The sequence below is a fragment of the Schistocerca gregaria genome, chromosome 6 (genome assembly GCF_023897955.1).
Source record: "Schistocerca gregaria isolate iqSchGreg1 chromosome 6, iqSchGreg1.2, whole genome shotgun sequence".
Classification (NCBI taxonomy): domain Eukaryota; kingdom Metazoa; phylum Arthropoda; class Insecta; order Orthoptera; family Acrididae; genus Schistocerca; species Schistocerca gregaria.
Window position 1 is genome coordinate 56700116 of NC_064925.1, and position 27886 is coordinate 56728001.

A 27886-nucleotide genomic window follows, 5' to 3' on the forward strand; every position below is an offset into this window, starting at 1 on the left:
TTAAAATGTGCTCCTCTTTCTTTACTTTTCAAAGCGCTACTTCATACCCGCGAGGCATAATGTCGACACCCGACGGAGCCAATACACCCAGTACTGTTCTAGATCCGTAGTCGAGTTGAAGTGGAATACAGAGCGTTGGAGAGCGACTGTACGTCGCCACTTCTCTCAAGTGGACATACTGTGGTGGTTGAAGTTTCACTTTTCATGAATTCACATGACCTATCGTCCATTATGGCAACGAAATAACAGACGACAGCCGACGTAGAGGGGATATAAAACGCAGACTAACTATGAGAAAGGAAAGCGTTTCACAAAAAGAGTAATTTGTTAACATTGAATACAAAGCCAGTTATCACTATATTCTGAAAAGGGTCTTGAGAAACGTCTTGGGAGTTAGGTGGTGACATGTTCCACACATAATTTTAACGGTTCTTTCATCGAAATGATGTGGAAGGAGTCAGTTTACAAGATCTATATACAAAATTAGCGTTAAGATTAATGAACACATTTTTAGTCCTACTCTTGCAACCGCACTTCATTTCTTGATTAAACGTAATTTTTTTACTGGGTACCAGTTTTTAAGTAGAAATTGGTCTACAGAACAGAAGGACTCATCCACAAGAAATGATTTTCAATTAGGTTTAAAACTTTCTTCGGTACCTGTCTAAAGATTTATGTTGTTCGGAAAATGATTTAATATTTTCGTTATGCCTATTGAACTGACAGCTTTAACAATGGGTAATGAAGGTCATTTTACGCTCTAGTGTTGTAGATACGTACAACAGTTCCTCTCAAACTGCCTACATGATGCCCGTGGGTGAGCACCATAAAGTATTCTCACTGCTCGAATTTGTTCAATCGATACGTTATTTCTAAGTGATGAGTTACGCAAAAAATTATTTCTTACGACATTTTTGGGTCGAGATACGCAGAATGTCAGGAGTTCTATACGTTTGTTTCCAGCATTAGCGATTATACCAAGAGCAAAACCAATTTTTTTTTTTTTTTAACTCAGGAGTATGATTCTTCCATTTCAAGTTTTCATCATCACGTATACGTCCAAAACTTTGGAGCATTGAACCGTATTTACTGATTGCTACTGATATGCTATATCAATTGTTGATATGACTCTGTTGTACAGAACTAAATGTAGTTTTTTTCTAAAATGTAGGGAGAGCAAATTTTTAGAGAACCAATTTGAAGATATCATTTACCAAGACTTCTGTTGATCTCTCTAATGGGAATTATTTTAACAGTAGTATTATATGCAAAAGCACCAATTTTGTTCCTTAATGTCATTCAATTATGTAAGAAACAGGACTGGAGCCAAAATTGAAGCCTGTGATTTCTTTGCTGTCATTAAAATTTCCTACCTATCCGACATGGTCTGAATTATTCATCACACGTTTTTGCGTTCTGTTTGTTAAGTATGATTAAAACCATCAAACATTACATTCTGAAGTATAGTTTTACATTCAAACTGATTGACAAAGGTATTCTATGAATCAACTGGCTTACGTCTCGTTGAAAAAAAAGAAACTGCGTTAAGTTAAATAAGGGTTTTGAAGTACAGAAGAACACTACTTGTTCTTTGAATGCAAGAGTACATGTACAAGTACTATGGTGGTGTTTATTGGTATTGGACATTAGTACGATATTGTAGTGCCTGTGCCATTCCGAATTACGAGCAATGTTTTTTTGGACTTGCAGCGGCGACTACACCCGTCATGAAACACATGAAATGTGTTCGCAGTTGCGAATGTGGGCAAGGATTAGCTCCAGAATGGAATGACGACAGTGAAAACTGGTGCCGAACCGGGACTCGAACCCTGATTTCACGCTTATCGCGAGTGGTTGCCTTACCAATTGGGCTATCCGAGCACGACTCACAGCCAGACCCAAACTTCTACATGTGTGTCCAAAGGAACACTGCATCGTAATCCGAAATAACACAGGCATTGCAGTATCGCATTTATCCGCCCGAAACCGGGCACGCTGCTTCCAAGTAAAATGTCTCCCCTGTATATACTGGATGTACGAGTAGAAGATGTAGAGACATGGTTGACGACTTATGGAAGTTTGGGTGTGGCGATGAGTCATGCTTGGATAGTCTAGTTGTAAGGCAAGTGCTCGCGAAATCGGGAAATATGGGTTCGAGTCCTGGTACAGCACAAATTTTCATTGTCATTTCATTATACAACTGATGATTGTCCATATTTGCAGTTTCGAATACATTTCATGTATTTCACGGACACGAGTACATGTGCAGCGTCACCCCTGTGAGCGAGGTGCTGCACGCGGTTTCAGCCACCTACGGCAGGTAGCGGCGCCAGCTGTTTCCCGGCGACAGACAGTACAGAGAGCTGAGGTGCATTAGTTGTGAGGTCTGGCTTACCGTGGAGAGGACGTAGTTGAAGAGCGAGGGCCAGAAGGGCGCGAGGCAGGCGCCGATGGCGGCCAGCAGCACGCCCACCACGGTGAAGACGGCGGGGGCGCGGGAGGGCCTGCAGAGCCGCAGCTGCCCCCGCACCCGCGCGTCGGGGCCCACGTCGCGGGAGCCCAGCTGCACCACCATCTTACGCCGGAAGCACTGTGCCGGGGAAACAGGTTGTATTACCGACACGCGGTCTCTCGCACAACAGGTGTTCAGCACTTCTACATTTATCAATACTGCACCAGGTAGTAGCAACTGTACACACTGAGAATAAAAGCCTTTCAAATGTCGTGCTACACAGGTACACTATCTGACCAAAGCTATCAGAAAAAACTACGTAAGGCGGGATTCACCGCTAGGAGTCACAAGAGGCGGATGTGCTACTATAAAAGCAGGCAGCGAGCATTGGGTTGTCAGTACAGAAGCAAGAACAGCGGACTGGACCCTTCAGGAGAGCTCACCGACGTCAAATGTGAATTTGTCATTCGAAGTCGAAATGAGCAACAAGCCTATCACCGACATTTCAACCACTTTCTAGTTGTTCACTTTCCATTATGCGATTGTGAAATAGAAAAACAAAGGAACAACCACAGCTAAAACTAGACGGAGCATGTGCTGCTGGAAGCTGTCGCCAGCACACAGATCGGGAATGACGTTGTGAGATGATCGTTAGCAGGTGCTGGAGCAAGTGCACCTATCAGAATAGATGCCAAAGACAGACTCGCAGGCAATGCGTGACCAACGCTCTCTCTACAGCCAGTATTCACATCGCCTCTGGAGGGGCAATTCAGTCACATCCAGTCAGTCGCAGTCAGTCGCAGTCAGCTCAGTGATCAGCTCGACGCTACTCTAGTTAGCATCGGTCAGTTGAGATCACTGGCTATAAGAGGGTATTGTTTATGGGGGGACTTTTACTTCATCAGTGACGCTAATGTGGACTAGTACGAAAGAGCTTGTACAACAACTTGCTTCAAGATAAGCAGCTTCTTGTTCTACATCTACATACATACTCCGCAATCCACCGTACAGTGCATGGCGGAGGGTACCTTGTACCCCAACTAGCATGTTCTCTCCCCGTTCAACTACCAAACAGTACGAGGGAAAAATGACTGCCTATATGCCTCTGTACGAGCCCAAATCCCTCTTCTCTTTGTGGTCTTTCCGCGAAATATAAGTTGGCGGCAGTAAAATTGTACTGCATTCAGCCTCAAATGCTGGTTCTCTAAATTTCTTCAGTAGCGACACACGAAAAGAACGCCCCCTTTCCTTCAGAGACTCCCATCCGATTTCCTGAAGCATTTTCGTAAAACTCACGTGATGATCAAACCTACCAGTAACAAATCTAGCACCCCGCCTCTGAATTGCTTCTATGTCCTCCCTCAATCTGACCTGATAGGGATCCCAAACGATCGAGCAGTACTCAAGAATAGGTGGTATTAGTGTTTTATAAGCGGTCTCCTTTACAAATGAACCACATGTTCCCAAAATTCTACCAACGAACCGATGACGACTCCACACCTTCCCCACAACTGCCATTACATGCTTGTCCCACTTCATATCGCTCTGCAATGTTACGCCCAAATATTTAATCGACGTGACTGTGTCAAGCGCTACACTACTAATGGAGTAATCAAACATTACGGGATTCTTTTTCCTATGTATCTGCATTAATTTACATTTCTCTATATTTAGAGTTAACTGTCATTCTTTACACCAATCACAAATCCTGTCCAAGTCATCTCTTATCATCTTACAGACTCTCAACGACGACACCTTCCCATAGACCACAGCATCAGCAAACAGCTGCTCATTGCTATCCACCCTACCCAGAAGATCATTTATGTAGATAGAAAACAACAGCGGACGTACCACACTTCCCTGGGGCACTCCAGATGTTACCCTCACCTCCGATGAACACTCACCATCGAGGACAACGTACTGGCTTCTATTACTTAAGAAGTCTTCGATCCACCACTCCCATATGCTCGTACCTTAGTTAGGAGTCTGCAGTGGGGCGCCGAGTCAAATGCTTTCCGGAAGTCAAGGAATGCGGCATCCGTCTGATACTCTTCATTCATGGTTCGCAAGATATCATGTGAAAAAAGGGCGAGTTTCGTTTCGCAGGAGCGATTCTTTCTAAAGCTGTGCTGATGCATGGACAGCAACTTTTTTGTCTCAAGGAAATTCATTATATTCAAACTGAGAAAATGTTCGAGAATCCTGCAACAAACCGATGTTAAGGATATTGGTCTGTAATTTTGAGGACCCGTCCTTCTACCCTTCTTGTTCTTATGAATGAAGAACCCTGTTAATACATGAGTGCAGTTGTATTGTAGAAAGAGGATACCAGGGATCAGACAACATCCTCTCCCTCTACAGTGTCAACGACGACAGACAAGAGCAGACCTCATGCACTGGTCGAGAGGCACAGTTGAGCATTTTGGAATGTGGCTGCAAGAAAAATCTAGTGGAATCAGTGAAAGAATCACTCTTGGGTTCTAAAGTTCTGCCATGAGTACAGCTAGCACAATAATTGTCTGTAGCAAGTTAAAATGCGTGGGGGTACGATGGTCGACTGTCTCTTCATAAGCCACGCATTTCTGCAGTCACTGCTGAGGAACGATTGAGGCGGCGCAACGAGCGACGCCACTGGGCAGTGCGTGACTGGAAACACCGGCGATGCGGAGTGGCGAATCATGCTGTACCCTGCGCCAGTACGATGGAAGAATTTGGCTGTGGCGAATAGATGGAGGGCGTTGCACTGCCATCACGCGTAGTGCCAACACCAGAGTCCCGAAGACGTGTTTCTCGCGGTCACTGTGTGGTGCCGCAGTTGCGCTTAAGAAACGCTAAATGCGGAAGGATACGAACAGATTTTGCAGCATCGACTAGTGTGTACAGTAGAGCAACAGTTCGGAGACGCTGACTAACAGTATTAGCACAACAGCGCACCCTGTCAAAGAACCATCTGTGTGTCAATGATTGCTAACTAGTCCATCTGATAAATGGTGTTGTGCAGCAGAGACTGCCGACCTGAACGCAATGAAACACCCCTGACTTCGCTCCAAATCCCAGCGTCCAACAAGCCTACCTTCTCTGTTTTCGGATGATGATGAATGGACTTTTATTGCTCCACAAAAATTCAGACATCATTTAGCTCAAGATTACAACAGCGAAGTGTAAATACATTCCGTATTAACCTCCACAACTAGGTCTCCAGGTACTTTTGATGAGATCATTCATATTGAACATTAGATGGGTAGTTTCAACAACTAAGAAGGATATACTGAATCAAATTGGCGGGAACACTAATTTATGGCACTGCTTCACTAAAAGACGGAATCATCTCATAAGATGGGCTCTGGAGCTTTAAAAATAACCACTTTGATAGTGAAGAGAGTGCAGATTTACATGAAATTAATCTTCGGACTGGTGAGCGCAACAACAAGCTCTACATGCAGAGGAAGCTTAAGTGGGCACATGCCGAAGAAACGGAACTTCCGTTTAAAAACCAGTGATATTGGTACTCAAATGGTTCAAATGGCTCTGAGCACTATGGGACTTAACTGCTGTGGTCATTAGTCCCCTAGAACTTAGAACTACTTAAACCTAACTAACCTAAGGACATCACACACATCCATGCCCGAGGCAGGATTCGAACCTGCGACCGTTGCAGTCGCACGGTTCCGGACTGCGCGCCTAGAACCGCGAGGCCTCCGCGGCCGGCGATTGGTACTCAGCACCGGCAGTATACAGTGCGGATTTCTGAGTTTCGATTTTCAGCGTGCCCGGCATACTACACGACATCGGAACATCGAACTGCACTTTCTTGTTGCACCACAGCCTTCCGAGCTCGTGTGGGTGGTGGTGGTGTGGTGGTGGTGGTGGTGTGTGTTTTGTAACACCACCACGATCATTTTTCTGTATAATACTTTATTTATATGAAAACCAACAAATGTGAAGGCAAAAAACCTGTATCAGTGAAGAGACAATACCGCGTAATACATAATTAATGCGTGTTAAACAGGCGCATCTCCGTATTTGGAAACCATTTTTACGCTGATTTGACGGTACGAGTTGGGATACTTTTCTTGTGAGTAGAAAATTATTATTCTTATATTCCCAGTGCTGCATGTTCCAAGCACATTAATGTGACCACCATCTACTTTCCAGACCAAAAAGCAACAACAAGTGAGATGGCGGGTGGCTCTAATACAAATGGAGAGTGTATAAAGGGTGTCCACTCGTCGTAATGCGGAAACGGAGTAATATCTCTGACGTCCGAAAGGCCACGATCATTGGCTTTCGGGCTAAGGGTGGGAGCATTCCCGGCACGGCTACCTTTGTAAATTATTCATGTGCCACCATGGTTAAAGAATGTCGCGCATGGCAAAACGCCACCATCCAAAACCTTCGCAGAGGCAGCTGTGGTGCGTCACGGACCATACACGACAGGGGGTGAATGTTTGCTGAGAAGGTGTGTACGGCCGGATAGACGTGCAACTGTTTAACTGACCGGCCAGATGAATCAACGAACTGCCAAGCGTATCTCCTCAACGACCGTTCAGCAAACGTTGCTGAGTATGGGCCTTTGCGTTAGGTGCCTGCTTCACGTATCCATGCCGACTGACGACGAAGGTTGGACTTTACACTGCGGTACTACAGTTAGACGTCCAAAGAGTGGCAACAGGTGGCATTTCCAGACGAATTACGTATTATGCTTCATACGACAGATGGCCGTTGGCATCTACGACTTGAAAGGTCTGAAACCAACACCTAAGCCGGAGGAGGGAGAGATACGGTCTCGGGAATGTTTACGTGGCATCCCCTGGGTGATCTCTTTATTCCAGAACGCATATTTGATCAACACAAGTATGGATCCATCCCTACATGTAGTTTATTTTTCCTCGGCGCAGAGGCATCTACCAGCAGGACAACGCAAAGTGTGCCACAGCTCGCAGTGTACGTGTGTGGTTTGAAGAGCACCACGATGAGTTTACTGCACTCCCTGGCCCCCAAACACTCGCCGGAATTAAACCCAGTCGATCCTTAGGCCAGAAACCTGGCGCAGCTGGCCTTGATAGTGGAATCGACACGGCTCTACTCTCCTGTCGCCACCTTCCAGAAACTCACTGACCCCCTCTGCACGTATCGTAGCTGTCCGCGCTCCAGGGATGGTAATTCTGGCTTTTTACAAGTGGTCAATGTAATGTCATTGCACAGTCTGTTTTGCAGCACTGTAATACACGTCTTCATGTCCCATTGAACAAACTGTACAACTTGTTACAATAAATCATTGCAAGCTCCACTAAGTACGTTCATTACGGCCTCAATTCGAAACTGACCAACGTATTTTACAGGTTATGTATTATAATAGATGGATGCTGCAGCATGTAGTGAGCGTTGCGGCAGCAAAGACACATTTACCCATTTCCTCTGCACAGAAGCCAAGGTACCACTAAAACGAATATTCGACGCTTCACATTTTCCAAAGTAATTCCTACCATGATATTTTAACTTAACCGTACTGTTATGCTGGAGATTAAGTCGGATTAGTCAGGAACTGCCAAACCATCATTTGCCAGAGGCACTCGCAACGCCCAGCCAACACCCTTATATTCTCATGTATACCTCCACTCACGTGAAGTCAAACTAAAATAACTGCTTATAATTGCTGACACTTGGTGCCAAAATTTACCTCTTGGTTACTTACTGTAACTTGCGACGTGTTACTATACTTTTAACGACTGCACTCTGATTTTTAGGTATTACTGCTTGTATGTTGCTTTTTTTGGTAAGAATCTTCTAGTTTCCGCTTCACTGTTATTTCATGACTGAAGATAGGGTTAGGCCGAGGCCGCTAACCAGTTTCTGAATTAAAGTTGACCGTGATGGCCAAAACAAATTCCACGATTATTTCCGTGACACAGTAGTCCGACACTGCTCCGAATACATCTAGGATGTTAATCAGCTTGCGCTCTGGAATAATTTAGACGTTTAGCAAACTGCGCGAAAGAACCCCGCGGCTCTACAACGTTTTGTGGTTTGTTGGTCAGTTACGGATTCGATGCCATGCCAAGTCTCCGTGGTTTCTGAAGCACAATGCACTCTACTGGACCAGTACATTAAAACTACATTAAATCGCCTGCATGACAGCCCATCATCACAAATCGTGCACTACGAGGGAATACATACCCGTAATAACATTTCCGTGCAACACGTCAAGTATGTAGTGAAATCAATATCTAATTGATAAAATATGCACCAAATATGACAAAAAATAAGAATACCCGATTTTATTAACGTTTGTTTTCCAAGTGGTAATATACCGGACGAATCTAATGCAGCCCAGGTATGCCAAATTTGTAGATACGTCCTAAGTAAATTGTGCGCTAGGATGTTAACGTAACGACTATCACCAATGGCTGGAACTGTATTATCAGATGGCCCCACATAATGTTAGCAAAAGAAGATGCTCGGACACGCTCTTCACTACGACACTAGACAAACTCCTGGAAATTTTAAGCAATAGAGGGATCCTATTGATCTTATAAGAGCTGTATACATAGTGAGTCAGGAGGAAAGGTACGTGTTTTGACGGGTGAGAGCATTAGTCTTTTTGAACTAAAAACTTCAGGTCGATATTTGCCCTATTCCAAATGTTTTCTGGGACAGAACACTTAATGTACATTTCTATTTATTTTCTGTATTATTCATTGTCATTGTTTACAACGTACCATAGCAGAATAGAGGAAGTTGAGACGGGCATTTTGATACAGGACGCTTGTGGTTTAGCAAGTCGGAAAACAACGCCAAACGGTCCTACAAAAGACAACTAAGCTACAGCGCACGCGCGCCACCTGAGGTTTCCAATATTCTCGCGACCTCTTAGCCAAAAATAATAGAACATTTTTGTAGGAAATTTAGTTTAATTGTGTACTGAGACACATTTTCGTTGGAGTATGAGGTTTTCGAGTTATTAAAGAAAGACGTACAAAAGTGATATTAAACGTGTTAGACCTCGGAAACCATTTGTAATAGGGCATATGTTCACATGAAGTTTTTTGTTCACAATCACTAATACTATCGTATCTCAAAGCACATACCTTTCCACCTGCACACCCTGTATATAGAGAATACAGACAAATAATAATAGCGAACATAGTGTGGTTGAAATAAACCAAGGAGTCAGACATGTGTGTCTTCTTTCACCCACTCTTATAGTTGATGTAGCCAAACGTTGGATAAATACCACATTTTAAAATTATTGATGTGCATGTCAGTACACTGCTTTTTCACACGAGGAAGTAACAGAATGAAACTGAGCAGCAAGAAACCGTTTTCAATTTAACGAAAGTAGGCAGAGAATACATCTGACATCTCTATTAAGGAAACGAAACCAACGACATATTTAGGATCCCAGTGTATGCAATTTCAGATGTAAAGTGACAAGCAGATCATAGAGCCAGTTTATACATTTAAATACTTATGATAGAGTATTGAATATGGGGGCCAATAATAAAATACAAATTAAGCCACACGAACTTATTTCTATGGAACTATACCTTTTGCAAAGGAAATTTACATAGGCGCTCTATTGAAATTTTCTAAGGTTTTGGCAATACCTGCTCACCTATATGGATGCGAAAACTGAATACTGAGGAGCAGAGATGGTAAAAAAAACTTCCTTAGATTGGTGGCTGGATGTACTTTAATGGGCAGAAAAAGATGACATTTGAGCTGAACTAAGCGAAACTTAATTGAAATATTAAAACAGTACCAGATAATGTATGAAGAACACACAAGCCATATGCCAAATGGAAAAAACCACTAAAACAATTAAACTATATTAAAAGAAAGAGGCAAAAAATCTTCAAGAAGACCATTGAGGATTTGGCTAGCGAATTTTGCACGAACCGGGAAAATCCGAAACGTCAACTGTTGATGTAGGCGGTGCTGATGATATCAGTACTACATTGACGCTTTAGATTGTAGTGCACATGCAAAGCGATGAAACAAAATAAAATAAATAAAAATACGCTCCCTCAACAACATAACAGTTATACTCGGTGCTATCTTCGGCTTCCCCTAAGCACGAATTCATAGGAACCATTCTAGCATTCGCCGGAGTTGGTTTAAAGAACTACTGGAAAGGAAATATAGGGAGGGGGGGGGGCGGAATCGGGACCTGAACAATTCCCCTGCCCTCCCCTCACCGAATGCCAGAGCGATGTTCAGCCACAGCGCCATCTTCTCCGTAGCGTTCTGCGCGTCGTAAAACATTACGCGTAACGCGCAGACCAGCTACACAGGCAGCCCACTCACTTTCGCCAGAGAACATGGGAGAGCCAGGACGAACCATATTCTTAGCACCGCCGCCGACGGGCGGTTATCCTTGATGTAGCAGACACGTGTCTGGGTCAACAAGAGGCAACAGGTTCGCCAGTGGTTTTACCTTGGCACGTGCCGCCACACACACACACACACACACACACACACACACACACACACACACACACACACACACACACACAGGGAAGGGAGGCAAGGAGGGAGAAGAGGTGCTGGAACCGCTAGTCGCCAAAATCATGTGTCAGTTTTCACGTCTTGGCCTTCGGCTCCTCAATCCATGGCATGGGCTTTGTTTCAGGTTATTCTCAGATCTGATGTACGGGGCTGTTAGAGGGCAGCTTGGCAATATCTACACGTGGCAGTTATCACGTCTCTGCCGAAACGGCCACAAATCTGTAACAGTTGTGGCTGCGCTCGTCCATCACAGGTGGGGGGAACAGCGTTGCAAGTACCTGACGACTGTCTCACAGAGTTTCTCTCAGCTGCGGATCCCTGCAGTTCCACGTTCAACACCAAATCAAAACTGTACCCATTTGCGCGAGTGTCGTATGAAATTACATCTGCACTAGAACGTGCTTCAAATTTTCGATCACGAGGGTGCAGTGTAATCATCCTTCAACAATTTTTTCATACTGCGGGGCCACAGTCATTTCTTTCAAGTCAGTACCGCTGACAGTGTACACTGTGAATAAGCAACAGTCTAATGGTGGTACTGACTTCACAGTAATCGTCGTATATTCATAGTCGATAACAACGGATACGGCGTCAGCGGCGCCCGCGTTTGTAGGAGGCAATGTCTTCAGGTACGTCGCATCCACGTCTGTGGCAACGTTACTGCGGAATTGTGACGCCACTGTGGAAGGGGACCATCGGAAACAAGCAGAATGGGATGGTTCAACAACTTTGAAGACAGTGTCAAACACCTCGTTCGAATTGGACGTCACCTGTGTCTCAAGCACGTGTTGACAGAGTGCAATCTTTCAACCCAGCCCCCGTAAGTCATTTCTTCCTGCATCAAGCGAATATCTGGAGGCAAGATTAAATGTGTTACATGACCTGCTACGCCTTTTGCGTACAACGTGCACGTGTTTCAGGCATTGCAGCCAACCGATCGTCTGCTGCGGTATGCAATCTGTTGGCGTAAATAAAGAATCTTCCGGCCGTGCAGTAATTTGTTTTACTTATCTAAACAAAGTACACACAATGTCACTACTGTCGTTTAAGTCTTTTCGCAGTGCCTTGCTTTAGTAAAATGGTGTAGGTGTGTAAGCCGTGCTATTTCGAATAAAACACTCGAGCTTTCGAGAGCTGTCTCCGCCGTCACACAGTAGGGGATTTCAACTTTGATTACGATGGCGGGGACAGCTATCGAAAGCCGAGTGTTTTTTTCCGAAATGGCACGTCTTGTAGATGGAGAACATTTTATTCAAGATTACTACCTAAAAACTATGCATATATTTTGAAGAGACATTTCACAACATGTAACAATAACCCACAATTCCACTGGTGTGGGAGCCATTTCTGCGTCATTTTGAGAACTTTTCATCTTATCAATTTTATTTCTGTACATATACTCAGAATTTAAGCATACTGTTGTCCCTAGTTAGCCGAGAATTCTTATGATCCTCATCTCTGGCGGGGATGTGACTACAGAGAGGGAAAGTTAATGTGAATGTTTGGGACAAAGAAACTGTACGAGTTGGTTTCGGTTTTCGTATTTCTGCGGACAGCGCAGGCAAACGAATCTAGTAAGAATGGTTTGAGCGAAGTGGCACAGAAACCTACAGGAAGTGTGTCTTCGGCAGCAGTTGGAGATTTCGAATCAGGAACGTTATCTGTAAGCTGTGATAAAAACAAACGTCATTAGTGGCACCGAAATTTACATCTTTAGTCGCCACTGAGAAAGAAGACATTGGATAAATCCGTAATTCACGGCATCGCCCTTTTATGAGCATTCCTGTTATCTTCAAGAATATTAATTATTCTTTATCTTCAATATACTGAGACTGTTTCCGGAAATAATATTTCAGCTTGATCGAAGAGATGTACAGTGTAACAGGACTTTAGGTAAGACTGAAAATGCCTTTCGGACAGAGATTTTAATTATTACGTACGGCCTGTTGTGGTCTACAGTCTTACCAATTGAGTGATCCAGATAGATCTTGGTAAAGATATACTCGCTTTGAAGGAGTTATGAGACATGCTGTGATAGATCTGTTGTCGAGAACATCGCTCAAGGTAGACAGATCAAGTTAGGTTCCAACCTGGTGTACACTATTAAGCTGCTGAGGCATTTAATTGACTATTATTACACGGTTATGTTATGTGCTGCAAAGTGAAAATTTCGTTCCGGAAAAAAAAGACAACAGTTGTAACACAGCCTCTGGTACACGCTGTCGATAACTGGATCTGGTACACAAAGGTACTATGACAGTGCTAGGTGAAATTTTTTAAGCAAACAAACAAAGATCAGTCGCTAGTACATGATTTCATTAGTCTAGTCAGTCCTTCCATTGTGAGTGTGTGGGAAGTGGGTCGTATCCACTACTACGCGTAAGGAAGCGATTTAAAGTTTTTGGAGGATTGTTTTAGCTAATCGATTCTAAACTTTTCAGTCTCTCTGATAACGAATTATTGTCCATGGAATTCTTGGTCTGTCCTTAGAACCTGTCACCAGTACCACATGCTACAGAGTGACAGATGTTTGGTGACAGTGAGATTCCGAACCACATTCCAGAGTAGCGGAAGTCAAATTCCTGTCCTGCCACCACAGTGCAGGTATCTCGTTGTTCCGCTCTATCGCCAGAGACGAGATTCGCGAAGGGGTCATTAATAACGCCAAGGTCGACTGCTTGAGCGACCGCCGTTATGTTCTGCACGATCTCTCTCCCTTCCTTCCTTCCTTCCTTCCTTCATAACACTACTTCCTTATCTGCTATTCATCTTGTTTATATTCATTCAATCTGTATAATGCCAAGCAACTGTCCTGCATATTTTCTTCTCTGTAATGTTTCCCAAATATCGTCCTACCAATACAACCGTGTACGTAAGACTAGCATTGCAGTTTCAGATCTTATGGGCACGGATTTAACAAATTCAAGAGATTGATGGTTTAGTACCCTCCAACTTTTTCCCGACGAAACAGTTTTGAGCAGTTTACCAGTAGCCGAAACAATACTGTTTTTTTCGAGGTAGCTCCGATGCAAGCATAATATTTCACTGCTGAAAGTATCAAAAGATTATTATAGTCGGATTAAAATTACTTGCTAGTTGACGTCTGTCTCTTGACGGTATAGTGTTGCTACATCGGTTGCTGCTCAGTTAAAGGCGACATGCAACCACACCTGGTCGCTTCAGAATTGCAGACCTGCTCTTGCATGTAACCTGGAGCATTGTTGGAGGCTTCTGCCGTCAGGTATGACGGGAACGCAGGATTTTCTGGCGACAGCTGATTTTTACAGGACCACGACTAAAATGCGACAAACGACGCGTTTTGAAGCCCAGAATTTACACTCGTGTCTTAATATAAACACAATCTCGTGATAGGCAATGTATCCGAGAAAAACGGAGGTCAGCAACCTGCAGTAGAGCTATGAATGATGCTTTATTATAGGTCATTAAATCTGGACTAAGAAAACTAATTCCTCGGTTGCACTGGTTACCTGGAACTATCCTCACATTGGCTGCACGAGAGGACTTGTTACCAACCGATGAACAGTCCTGTTTGGCACTATTACATGTTGATGGCAAATGCCAATTCCAATCAAAATAAAAGCAAACAAAAAGTTGATACGAGATAGAAATGAAACGGCAAAGGATTAAAAATAAGAAATACATTTAAACCAGTTAGTAGCAAGAGAGGACAGAGAAAGTTTAAACTGCCTAGATTTGAACCCATGGCCTTCTGTACGTCAGGACTAACTTATCCATTTCAGTACAACATCACTTACCGTAACAGCATTTTATTCATTCATCTACATTACCAGTCGCAAAGATGAATTGATGGCGTCAAAAAGTTCGGCCTCAAGCAATGTCGTACAAAGCTTGTCTACTGTGGGCCGATTTCTGTGTTAATAATACTTTTCGATGTGAAGCCGAATCGTGTCTTGGACAAAAGAATCCAGTATCGTTTCGTCAGGGGAGTGGAGTGGAGTGACCATTTGTTTTGGCAGTTTTGCAACGGCGAACATTTCGAACGTCACATTGAGCGCTCTGAGTGCAAGAGATCAGCTGCAGCGTGTGATATGTCAGCCACAAAGTAATTTTCATCAGACAATCTCGAGAAGCTAGCTTTTTCCTCTTATTTATTCAACACACTTCTGACTGTCAGAAGACTTAGTAATTTGCTCTGACAATAGAAAAAACGAGATGACTAAATGTTAAGATGCGGAGACTGCCAAATGATATCTGATATCCAGAATAATTACGGAAGATCCATAAAGATTCATAAGAAAGTTGTGTGTGTGTGTGTGTGTGTGTGTGTGTGTGTGTGTGTGTGTGTGTGAGAGAGAGAGAGAGAGAGAGAGAGAGAGAGAGAGACGAATGCTGGGAAGACGAATGAGTGGTACGCCCGTAACGTGCATAAGACGAATATCAGACTCAATACCTCGGACGAGGAATGCAATACTTGGAACTGGTGCTCAGTAGCTACGGCTACATCAATTACGAAAGAATTGTTACGAAACCCAACATACCGATAAGTGATATGTCAATCGAAGAAATTTCAGGTAGGGCCTTTTTGACACACCTCTCGAGGATAACGGATAGCGTCGGCCGTATATTGAGCAATCACAGCGTGAAGACTTTACACAAACCTACTAAGAACATGAGGAAGTGTCTCAGGCCGGAAAACGATTCAAAACGTCATAATTGTACCGCATTTCGTGCAAAGTTAGAAAAGTCTACTTTAGAACGATCGGACTATGCATATACATCACCGAACAAGAAATGGCATGGTACGTTGGGACATGTGGAGCAACCAGCCGTGGCGGAGCACGTTCAGCGTGAGGCCGACCGCAAAATAAAATCTGACAACAAGCAGGTTCTCGCACTGCGTAAAAGCTACCATGCCCATTTGTTCAGTGGAGCCAAAGAAACTAACAAATAGGATAATTTCAACAAGAAAGAAAAAGCTTGAAGGTAAATAGATCCTGTACTCCTGTGCTGCAACGAAAGACCGTTGCAAGTAGTAATTTCGGTGCTACAGTAGCGATGGCCAGGGAAATTTGTATCGCAGACGTTTGGGCAGAAAGTATGTGTAACATCGTAACAGCGGCTCCAGTCAGCAGCCAGCAGCAGGAAGGGGATCCTGAGGTTGTCCGCCACTCGTGCTGGAAAAAGGTCAGAAAAACTGAATGGGCGAAGATTGCCCTCAATGTAGCTGACGAGGACATTTTCACAGCTGTAAGTAGCTCTCAGAGGTAATGAAATTTCATGGTATTTAACGTGGTTTACAGTCAACACACTCATCATTGTGTTCCAGTTAAAATAATAGAAAAATGTTACGAAGAACGCTTAGTTCACAAAATGTTTTTATACAAATTTTAGTTCAGTAGCACTCTTTTCTTGTCAATTTCTCACTTAAATCCAACCATATGAAGGCTGCTCATACTCCTCCCGCTTCAGTCTTAGATTAGTAAACCTCATTTTAATCACTGGCGTTTTTAAATATTTGTTCGCAAGTTAGGGTTTTGCAAAATTTCTCTCCCCTGATGAAATAATTATCTATCATGTAACACTTCTCGAAGTAGTAAGCAGGTTAGAAAACGTTGATGTCAAGCATCTTTTACTGAATATTGTACATTTTAAAAAAATTATCACACGCCACTACAACTGAATCACCGAATGTTTCGCATTGACACTGACAGCTACGAATTATGAAACGTTTACCAAATTAATTACAGCGAGAATAAATAAATGTCAAAACATGTAACAATAAATTCAGATAAGAAAACGGAGACTTAGAAATCAAACAGAAGAACAAACTTAGAACTCAGCAGTAAAAAGGAATACGTGGAACACCCGAGAAAACGAATGAACCGGTTAAACGAAAACAAAACAACCAAACTGAAAGAATCAGTATGTTGTTTTTGTAAATGTGATGTATACTGTATACTGATACAATTATTCAATTTGCAATCGTATCCATTACTGGCCTGCACATGGTCAGAAATGACTAGAGCGAAATACATTTTGACGTAAAGTCGCACAAAGCTGCTAAAATACACTCCTGGAAATGGAAAAAAGAACACACTGACACCGGTGTGTCAGACCCACCATACTTGCTCCGGACACTGCGATAGGGCTGTACAAGCAATGATCACACGCACGGCACAGCGGACACACCAGGAACCGCGGTGTTGGCCGTCGAATGGCGCTAGCTGCGCAGCATTTGTGCACCGCCGCCGTCAGTGTCAGCCAGTTTGCCGTGGCATACGGAGCTCCATCGCAGTCTTTAACACTGGTAGCATGCCGCGACAGCGTGGACGTGAACCGTATGTGCAGTTGACGGACTTTGAGCGAGGGCGTATAGTGGGCATGCGGGAGGCCGGGTGGACGTACCGCCGAATTGCTCAACACGTGGGGCGTGAGGTCTCCACAGTACATCGATGTCGTCGGCAGTGGTCGGCGGAAGGTGCACGTGCCCGTCGACCTGGGACCGGACCGCAGCGACGCACGGATGCACGCCAAGACCGTAGGATCCTACGCAGTGCCGTAGGGGACCGCACCGCCACTTCCCAGCAAATTAGGGACACTGTTGCTGCTGGGGTATCGGCGAGGACCATTAGCAACCGTCTCCATGAAGCTGGGCTACGGTCCCGCACACCGTTAGGGCGTCTTCCGCTCACGCCCCAACATCGTGCAGCCCACCTCCAGTGGTGTCGCGACAGGCGTGAATGGAGGGACGAATGGAGACGAGTCGTCTTCAGCGATGAGAGTCGCTTCTGCCTTGGTGTCAATGATGGTCGTATGCGTGTTTCGCGCCGTGCAGGTGAGCGCCACAATCAGGACTGCATACGACCGAGGCACACAGGGCAAACACCCGGCATCATGGTGTGGGGAGCGATCTCCTACACTGGCCGTACACCTCTGGTGATCGTCGAGGGGACACTGAATAGTGCACGATACATCCAAACCGTCATCGAACCCATCGTTCTACCATTCCTAGACCGGCAAGGGAACTTGCTGTTCCAACAGGACAATGCACGTCCGCATGTATCCCGTGCCACCCAACGTGCTCTAGAAGGTGTAAGTGAACTACCCTGGCCAGCAAGATCTCCGGATCTGTCCCCCATTGAGCATGTTTGGGACTGGATGAAGCGTCGTCTCACGCGGTCTGCACGTCCAGCACGAACGCTGGTCCAACTGAGGCGCCAGGTGGAAATGGCATGGCAAGCCGTTCCACAGGACTACATCCAGCATCTCTACGATCGTCTCCATGGAAGAATAGCAGCCTGCATTGCTGCAAAAGGTGGATATACACTGTACTAGTGCCGACATTGTGCATGCTCTGTTGCCTGTGTCTATGTGCCTGTGGTTCTGTCAGTGTGATCATGTGATGTATCTGACCCCAGGAATGTGTCAAAGTTTCCCCTTCCTGGGACAATGAATTCACGGTGTTCTTATTTCAATTTCCAGGAGTGTATTTTTATTGTTTCCCATTAATGTCACAGTGGCTCTTAAGTACTGGCTTGATGATCCATGATCCAGGACCAACTGCATTCACATCGGCAACTATCAACCTAACATTCATTTCAGAATTATAAACATGTGGTACACACCACTTCAAAAATTTTGCAGTCCCCCGGACAATACAGTAGCTTACAGAATAGTAAAAATAATTTTCCAAGTTTGAAGTCGCTTCTTAATAAAAATGTTCTTTCACAAAACGGACTGTAAATCACAACCTAATGACAAAGGTCGTGGGACAGCGACATGCACGTACACAAATGACGGTAGTATTGCGTAAACGAGCAATAAACGGACAGGCCTCTGAAAGCGGAATGGTAGTTGGAGCTGGACGCACGGGACATACCATTTCGGAAACCGTTAGGAAATTTAATATTCCGACGTCTACAGTGTCAAGAGTGTGCCGAGAACACCAAATTTCAGGCGTTACCTCTCACCAAGGACATCGCAGTGGCCGACAGTCTGCACTTAACGACCGAGAACAGCGGCGTTTGCTTAGAGTTGTCAGTGCTAACAGACAAGTAACACTGAGTGAAATAACCGCAGAAATCGAAGTGGGACGTTCGACGAAGATATCCGTTAGAACAGTGGACCGAGATCTGGCGCTGATTGGCTATGGCAGCAGACGACCGACGCGAGTGCTGTCCCTAACACGACATGGCCTGCAGCGTCTCTCCTGGGTTCGTGACCGTGTCTGTAGTGCCCTAGATGACTGAAGAACCGTGGCCTGGTCAGATGAGCACCGATTTTAGTTGGTATGAGCTCATGGTAGACTTCGAGTGAGGCGCATACCCCAAGAATCCATGGACCAAAGCTGTCAATAAAATACTGTACATGCTAGTGGTGTCTCCATAATGGTGTGGGCTGTGTTTTGCAGGGAATGAACTGGGTCATCTGGTCCAACACAACCGATCATCGACTGATAATGGCTGTGTCTTCTGTCAACGATGGAGTTTTCGTTGATACTATTGCGCCACCCCACCGTGGCACAATAGTTAGCGATTGGTTTGCAGAACATTCTTCAGAATTCGAGCGAATGGTTTGGCCACACGGATCGCCCAACATGCTCAAAATCCTAGCTGACGAGAGCTTCGTAACTATAGATGGCTATAGGAGCATGAACCATGGACCTTGCCGTTGGTGGGTAAGCTTGCGTGCCTCAGCGATACAGATGGCCGTACCCTAAGTGCAACCACAACAGAGGGGTATCTGTTGAGAGGCCAGACAAACGTGTGGTTCCTGAAGAGGGGCAGCAGCATTTTCAGTAGTTGCAGGGGCAACAGTCTGGATGATTCACTGATCTGTCCTTGCAACATTAACCAAAACGGCCTTGCTGTGTTGGTACTGCGAACGGCTGAAAGCAAAGGGAAACTACGGCCGTAATTATTCCCGAGGACATGCAGATTTACTGTATGGTTAAATGATGATGGCGTCCTCTTGGGTAAAATATTCCGGAGGTAAAATAGTCCCCCATTCGGATCTCCGGGCGGGCACTACTCAGGAGGATGTCGTTATCAGGAGAAAGAAAACTGGCGTTCTACGGATCGGAGCGTGGAATGTCAGATCCCTTAATCGGGCAGGTAGGTTAGAAAATTTAAAAAGGGAGATGGATAGGTTAAAGTTAGATATAGCGGGAATTAGTGAAGTTCGGTGGCAGGAGGAACAAGACCTGGTCAGGTGAATACAGGGTTATAAATACAAAATCAAGTGGTGGTAATGCAGGAGTAGGTTTAATAATGAATAGGAAAATAGGAATGCGGGTAAGCTACTACAAACAACATAGCGAACGCATTATTGTGGCCAAGATAGATACAAAGCCCACACCTACTACAGTAGTACAAGTTTATATGCCAACTAGCTCTGCAGACGATGAAGAAATTGATGAAATGTATGATGAAATAAAAGAAATCGTTCAGGTAGAGAAGGGAGACGAAAATTTAATAGTCATGGGTGACTGGAATTCGTCAGTAGGAAAACGGAAAGAAGGAAACATAGTGGGTGAATATGGATTGGGTCTAAGAAATGAAAGAGGAAGCCGTCTTGTAGAATTTTGCACAGAGCATAACTTAATCATAGCTAACACTTGGTTCAAGAATCATAAAAGAAGGTTGTATACATGGAAGAATCCTGGAGATACTAAAATGTATCTAATAGATTATATAATGGTAAGGCAGAGATTTAGGAATCAGGTTTTAAATTTTAGGACATTTCCAGGGGCAGATGTGGACTGACCACAATCTATTGGTTATGACCTGTAGATCAAAACTGAAAAAAAACTGCAAAAAGGTGGCAATTGAAGGACATGGTATCTGGACAAGCTGAAACTACCAAGAGTTTCAAGGAGAGCATAAGGGAACAATTGACAGGAATGGGGGAAAGAAATACAGTAGAAGAAGAATGGGTAGCTCTGAGGGATGAAGTAGTGAAGGCAGCAGAGGATCAAGTAGGAAAAAAGACGAGGTCTACCAGAAATCCTTGGGTGACATAAGAAATATTGAATTTAATTGATGAAAGGAGAAAATATAAAAATGTAGTAAATGAAGCAGGCAAAAAGGAATACAGACATCTCAAAAATGAAATCGACAGGAAGTGCCAAAGGGCTAAGCAGGGATGGCTAGAGGACAAATGTAAGGATGTAGAGGCTTATCTCACTAGGGGTAAGATAGATACTGCCTACAGGAAAATTAAAGAGACCTTTGGAGAAAAGAGAACCACTTGTATAAATATCAAGAGCTCAGATGGAAACCCAGTTCTAAGCAAAGAAGATAAAGCAGAAAGGTGGAAGGAGTATATAGAGGGTCTATACAAGGGCGATGTACTTGAGGACAATATTATGGAATTGGAAGAAGATGTAGATGAAGATGAAATGGGAGATCTGATACTGCGTGAAGAGTTTGATAGAGCACTGAAGCATTGGAACTAGTGACGGCCTTGGGAGAGCCAGTCCTGACAAAACTCTACCATCTGGTGAGGAAGATGTATGAGACAGGCGAAATACCCTCAGACTTCAAGAAGAATATAATAATTCCAATCCCAAAGAAAGCAGGTGTTGACAGATGTGAAAATTACCGAACTATCAGTTTAATAAGTCACAGCTGCAAATACTAACACGAATTCTTTACAGAAGAATGGAAAAACTAGTAGAAGCCGACCTCGGGGAAGATCAGTTTGGCTTCCGTAGAAATGTTGGAAAACTTGAGGCAATACTGACCCTACGACTTAGCTTAGAAGAAAGATTAAGGAAAGGCAAACCTACGTTTCTAGCATTTGTAGACTTAGAGAAAGCTTTTGATAATGTTGACTGGAATACTCTCCTTCAAATTCTGAAGGTGGCAGGGGTAAAATATTTGTACAGAAACTAGATGGCAGTTGTAAGAGTCGAGGGGCATGAAAGGGAAGCAGTGTTTGGGAAGGGAGTGAGACAGGGTTGTAGTCTCTCCCCGATGTTATTCAATCTGTATATTGAGGAAGCAGTAAAGGAAACAAAAGGAAAATTTGGAGTAGGTATTAAAATCCATGGAGAAGAAATAAAAACTGAGGTTCGCCGATAACATCGTAATTCTGTCAGAGACAGCAAATGACTTGGAAGAGCAGTTGAACGGAATGGATAGTGTCTTGAAAGGAGGATATAAAATGAACATCAACAAAAGCAAAATGAGGATAATGGAATGTAGTCGAATTAAGTCGGGTGATGTTGAGGGTGTTAGATTAGGAAATGAAACATAAAGTAGTAAAGGAGTTTTTCTATTTGGGGAGCAAAATAACTGATGATGGTCGAAGTAGAGAGGATATAAAATGTAGACTGGCAATGGCAAGGAAAGCGTTTCTGAAGAGAAATTTGTTAACATCGAGTATAGATTTAAGTGTGAGAAAGTCATTTCTGAAAGTATTTGTATGGAGTGTAGCGATGTATGGATGTGAAACATGGACGATAATTAGTTTGGACAAGAAGAGAATAGAAGCTTTCGAAATGTGGTGCTACAGAAGAATGCTGAAGATTAGATGGTTACATCACATAACTAATGAGGAAGTATTGAATAGGATTGGGGAGAACAGTTTGTGGCACAACTTGACCCGAAGAAGGGATCGGTTGGTAGGACATGTTCTGAGGCATCAAGGGATCACAAATTTAGCATTGGAGGGCAGCGTGGAGGGTAAAAATCGTAGAGGGAGACCAAGAAGTGAATACACTAAGCAGATTCTGAAGGATGTAGGTTGCAGTAGATACTGGGAGATGAAGCTTGCACAGGACAGAGTAGCATGGAGAGCTGCATCAAACCAGTCTCAGGACTGAAGACCACAACAACAACAACAACAATAGGAGCAGGATGGCTAAACGTTGTTGAATCTATGCCATATGGAGTTGCTGCACTAAGCTGAGCAAAACGTGGTATAAGTGACGTATGTGATGGTCATGTAACTTTCAGGATTTTAGTGTTCATGATGTAGAAGGCACTTCACTGCAATACGGCCAGATGTGATTGTCAACTGCTGGCTACAGCAATACCTTCGGCGTGTAGCGGTCGCAGTTCGCTGGTCCCTGGACTACCGTAGTTGTGACTGGGACGTCCAGGTAAAATGCTTTTGAAATAAACAATTCACTAACGAGGTTTCTGGCCCCTCCCAAGACGGCCTAGTAGCACTGGCTGCATTTACAGACCAAAAGCCTATATTTAAGCCATCTTAGGGAAATTATGAAGTACGCTGTTGCGTCGGTGATGGTGAGAGTTAAAAAATTGTGTATTACTCCTTTACCTTTCTGTTGTCTTTCACATTCACACTACAGAAATAAGAAGTCACCCAGTCCTGTGAACTATAGCTATGTGCACAAAGATGAAATTTTCAAAGCAGCTCTTCAGGAAAGAAGGACAACACATGAGATGCTGTAAAATGAATCAACGATTTGTCGAATTACCAACATCTTTTCACTGGTTCTCTGACTGGTTTGACGCAGATCGCACCAAACTGCTCTCTTACGCCAACCGCTTCGTCTCTGAGCAGCACTTGCGCGTAACGTCTTCCATTACTTGTTGGGTGCTCCTCCAACAGCTTTTCGCCTGTTCGGCTTCCCCAGCGTCATGCAAACGAGTCGCTGACGTTTTAACGTATGTCCTGTCATCTTTTCTCTTCTTCAGGGTTTTTAGTATATATGCCTCCCAGCTTCTTTGAAGAATTTCTCCACCCTCTACCAGCCCTCTCAGTTTTATGCATCTTCTATAACATCACATCTTAAAAGCTTCGATTCTCTTCGTTTCCCGTTTTATCAAAAATCCATGCAATGCTATGCTCAAGGCGTATATTCTGAGAAATATGTTCAACTTCTGCACGATGCAAGTAATTATCCTTTATGTGAATGCTATCTTCGCCCCGTGCTAGTCTGCTGCGTCCGCCATACCTTAATTTGCTTGCAAGGTAGCACAGGTTTTTAACTGAGTCGACTACATGATCCCTATGTTTTGGGTCCCGTGCCTCAATGGCAAAATCAGAGCACTTGAGGATCGCTTTGTTGCCTGTCCGTCCGTACGTTTATCTGTCTGTCCAAAAAAAATTTTCTCAGTAACGGGTAGACCTATGAAGCTCATATTTATGTCACTTTATGTGGTCTAAAGTAGCTTTCTGATGCAATCAACAGGTATCGCCCTTTGTCTCAGATATTTTGATACTCGCAAATTCACTCATTAGAAACTATACGAATCTTACTCTTAATGGAGAATCATTAAATTTTGCAAGGACAAAAGTTTCATAGCACAAGTAAAGCGAAGAAAGAATCAGGGAATTGTTAATTTAAAATTACATCACAAGAAAAAATCTTTTTTGGTATTTGTTATTTAACTTCAAACATGAAATTAAAATACAGTCTAAAGTCCTGGAATCCTTGGAGCCAATACTTTGGCAGTATCAGAGTTTTTGACAGGCGAAATCGTCGAGATCTTCTATTTCCAGAGTGGATACACTGTTCATGTACGTAACTAAGTTGGTACGGAATAGTAAGTGAGCGAATGCTACGCCCACCTGGACAGTTTTTGTATTGTTTATCACTCAGTTCTGCTACTTCTCATTACTTTCGTCCCTCTTTGGTTTACTTTGCGTCCGTACCGTATACTACTTTGACTGTTCCTTCCACGGAACACGTCCTGTAATTATTCTTTAATTTCACTGTGAACAGCAATGCAGTCAGGGAATTTTATCTTCAAGCCGAGTGTTATTTCCAACTATTAAATCTTTCTTTTATTTCCATAACCTGTTAGGAATACAGAAAGCAAAATAATTAAAAACCTGACGATAGTAAGGTATTGCTGGCTCTAACTTTGAGATAAATAAGGAAGTTTTTTCACCATAGCTGACCCACATCCTGCTGCACTCATTTATTCAGGCTTTGCCGGTGTTTCAGACAATAGTGTTTCCGCACAGAGGTATTCCCTAGCAACGCTACTCAGCGTCGGACCGAGTGCTCTGAACTGCTTACGACGCTCTCCTCTTAACTGCAACCGGCTCTCCACGAAGACTGACGACATCGCAGCGTCTCTGAGGCTGGGTGCGTTCCTGTCTCAATCTCTACTCAGTGTAACGAGACAGTCTTAGCATCGTACGGCAGTGATGGAACGACAAACGTGAGGAAAACAGGCCGCGATGCGGCGATTACTGCATAGGTGGAGTCATATCCGTGTGAGGATCGTTTTCACGAATGGAAGACTTCAATTGTTGGAAGGATTCTGGGAAGTGAGAAAACCGCATACAACACACTAATGGAACTGACTGTATACTATTGTTTGAAGTATGCTTAATAGAAGAGAGAAAACGCTTGCTGGGACGATCTGCAACGATTGTGACCGTTCTATACATCCCATACGGAAGCTTAACATGTTTTCTGAAACAAAATGGGAAGTCTGAATTTTTCAGAAAAAAGGCGCCTTAATTCTCGTGGCATCTGACGGGATAAATTTAGACAACATGTATCCCAGGGGTGTAGCGCCTCCTGCTTAGCCCACGTACTCTATACGGTCAGCACAAAATTATTTTTCTTGATTCGAATTTTTATGTTATTCACAAATTTCAACACCTTCTAAACTCCTCACATAATAAATATCATAGACGCAGCGTCTTTTCCGAATGTACTTTTGGCTGAAAGCGATTCTGGTAGCGGCAGTCCACTATTTTTGTTCGGCATGCTTCACGTTCTTGTGATCTTTTCATAGATACTTTCATCCCCTAACACATTTTCTTATATTTAACCGCGGTGTGAAAAACCAGTTTTCACGAATTTAGCTTAAATTTTTTTAAACATAACTATATATTTTCTTAAAAATTATCGTCCCGTGTTTCACCCTAGTAGGGTCTATCCGAAAACAGCGAAAGACACATTTCTAACGCAGAATCCAAACGCACTTTTCATAGATTTAGCTCGATAAATGATTTCATAATGAATTATTTCCGTAAATAACTTCATTCCCTATTTCGCCCCCAGAGAAGTTGAATTTCCAAAAGCAGTGAAACACGTATTTTTTATATCCAACAGAACACCAATTTTCATAGGTGTCGCTTTAAAAATACTTCAGTTCTTTAATAATTTATTTTGAAGTAACTTTCACCCACTATTTAACCGCTTAGGGTTCCAAAAATGCTGAAACATTAATTTATTTGTTTCAGACCGAAAAACTAAATATCAATTTTCGTAGGTCTAGCTTCGGAAGTGCCTTAATAGCGACCTACCGGGTGGTCAAAGAGTTAGTATACTTTTGAAAACTAAATAAAACACGGAATAATGTAGATAGTGAGGTAAAAATTGAAACACATGCTTCGAATGACATGGGGTTTTATTGGAACCAACAAAAAACATCCCATATTGCTAGACGCGTGAAAGATCTCTTGCACGCGTCATTTGGTGATGATCACCAGCCCCTTTCGTCATGCTTGGCCTCCCAGGTCCGTGCGATTATTGGCTTTGGGGTTACCTGAAGTCGCAAGTGTATCGTGATCGACCGACATCTCTAGCGATGCTGAAAGACAACATCCGACGCCAATGCCTCACCAGAACTCCAGGCATACTTTACAGTGCTGTTCAGAACATTATTCCTCGACTACAGCTATTGTTGAGTAATGATGGTGGGCATATTGAGATTTCCTGTAAATATCATCTTTGCTTTGTCTTACTTTGTTATGCTAATTATTGCTATTCTGATCGGATGAAGCGCCATCTGTCGGACATTTTTTTAACTTTTGTATTTTTTTGGTTCTAATAAAACCCCATGTCAGTGCAAACATCTGTGTCAATTTGTACCTCTCTATCTACTTTATTCTGTGATTAATTCAGTTTTCAAATTTATACTGACTTTTTGATCACCTGGTATTTTCAAGAAACATCTTGTCACCTATTTCACCCACTTAGAGTTGAAATTTTGAAAAATCCCTTCTTAAGCGAAGACTACAGTATAAAATCAACACCCTTCAAAATTTCAGGTTTCTATCATTAGCGGTACACCTGCCTAATATCGTTTAGGGCTCCACGAACGTGCAGAAGTGCCGCAACACGACGTCGCAAGGACTCGGCTAATGTCTGAAGAAGTGCTGGAGGGAACTGCAGGACTGTCCATAAATCCGTAACAGTACGAGTGGCTGGAGATCTATTCTGAATAGTACGTTGCAAGGCATCCCAGATATGCTCTATAATGTTCATGTCTTGGGAGCTTGGTGGGCAGGAGAGTCTTTAAGCTCAGAAGAGTGTTCCTGGAGACTCGTCTGAGTTGTCGCATTGTCCTGCTGGACTCATCCGTGTCCGTTCGAGTGCACGAAGGACGTGAATGGATGTAAGTGATCAGGCAGGACGCTTTACGTACGTGTCACCTGTCTTAGTGGTATCTAGACGTATCATGGGTCCATACCAGTCCAGCTGCACACGCCCCACACCGTTACAGAGCCTCAACCATGAACAGTCCCCTGCTGACATGCAGGGTCCATGGGTTCATGACTGTCTCCATACCTGTGCAGGTCCATCCGCTCGATATAACTTGAAACGAGACTCGTCCGATGACGTAACATGTTTCCAGTCATAAACAGTCCAGTGTTGACGGGCCCAGGTGAGAAAGCTGTGTGTCGTGCAGTCATCAAGGGTACACGAGTAGTCCTTCGGCTCCGAAAGCCCATGTCGGTTATGTTTCGTTGAATGGTTCACACGCTGACCCATGTTGATGGCCCAGATTGAAATCTGCAGCAATTTGCAGAAAGGTTGCACTTCTGTGACGTTCAACCATTCTCGTGATCCGGTTCCTGCAAGATGATTTACCGGCCGCAGCGATTTCTGAGTTTTCATGTTTTACCCTATTCCTGATATTCACGGTCCAGTCATGAAATGGTCGTACGGTGAAATCGCTATTTCGTCGCTACCTCGGAGATGCTATGTCCTACAACTCGTAC

General features: G+C 43.7%; 1 protein-coding gene across 4 annotated transcripts in view; it reads right to left on the reverse strand.

The window, feature by feature from the left end:
• Positions 1 to 27886, reverse strand: part of LOC126277924 (protein croquemort-like) — a 705530-nt gene that overhangs the window by 150421 nt on the left and 527223 nt on the right. For all 4 annotated transcript variants that reach the window (XM_049977497.1, XM_049977498.1, XM_049977499.1 and 1 more), the window contains exon 2: positions 2396 to 2590. In XM_049977497.1, coding sequence (XP_049833454.1) covers positions 2396 to 2575 — 180 coding nt within the window. In that variant the 5' untranslated portion in view covers positions 2576 to 2590. The remainder of the gene's footprint in view (positions 1 to 2395; positions 2591 to 27886) is intronic.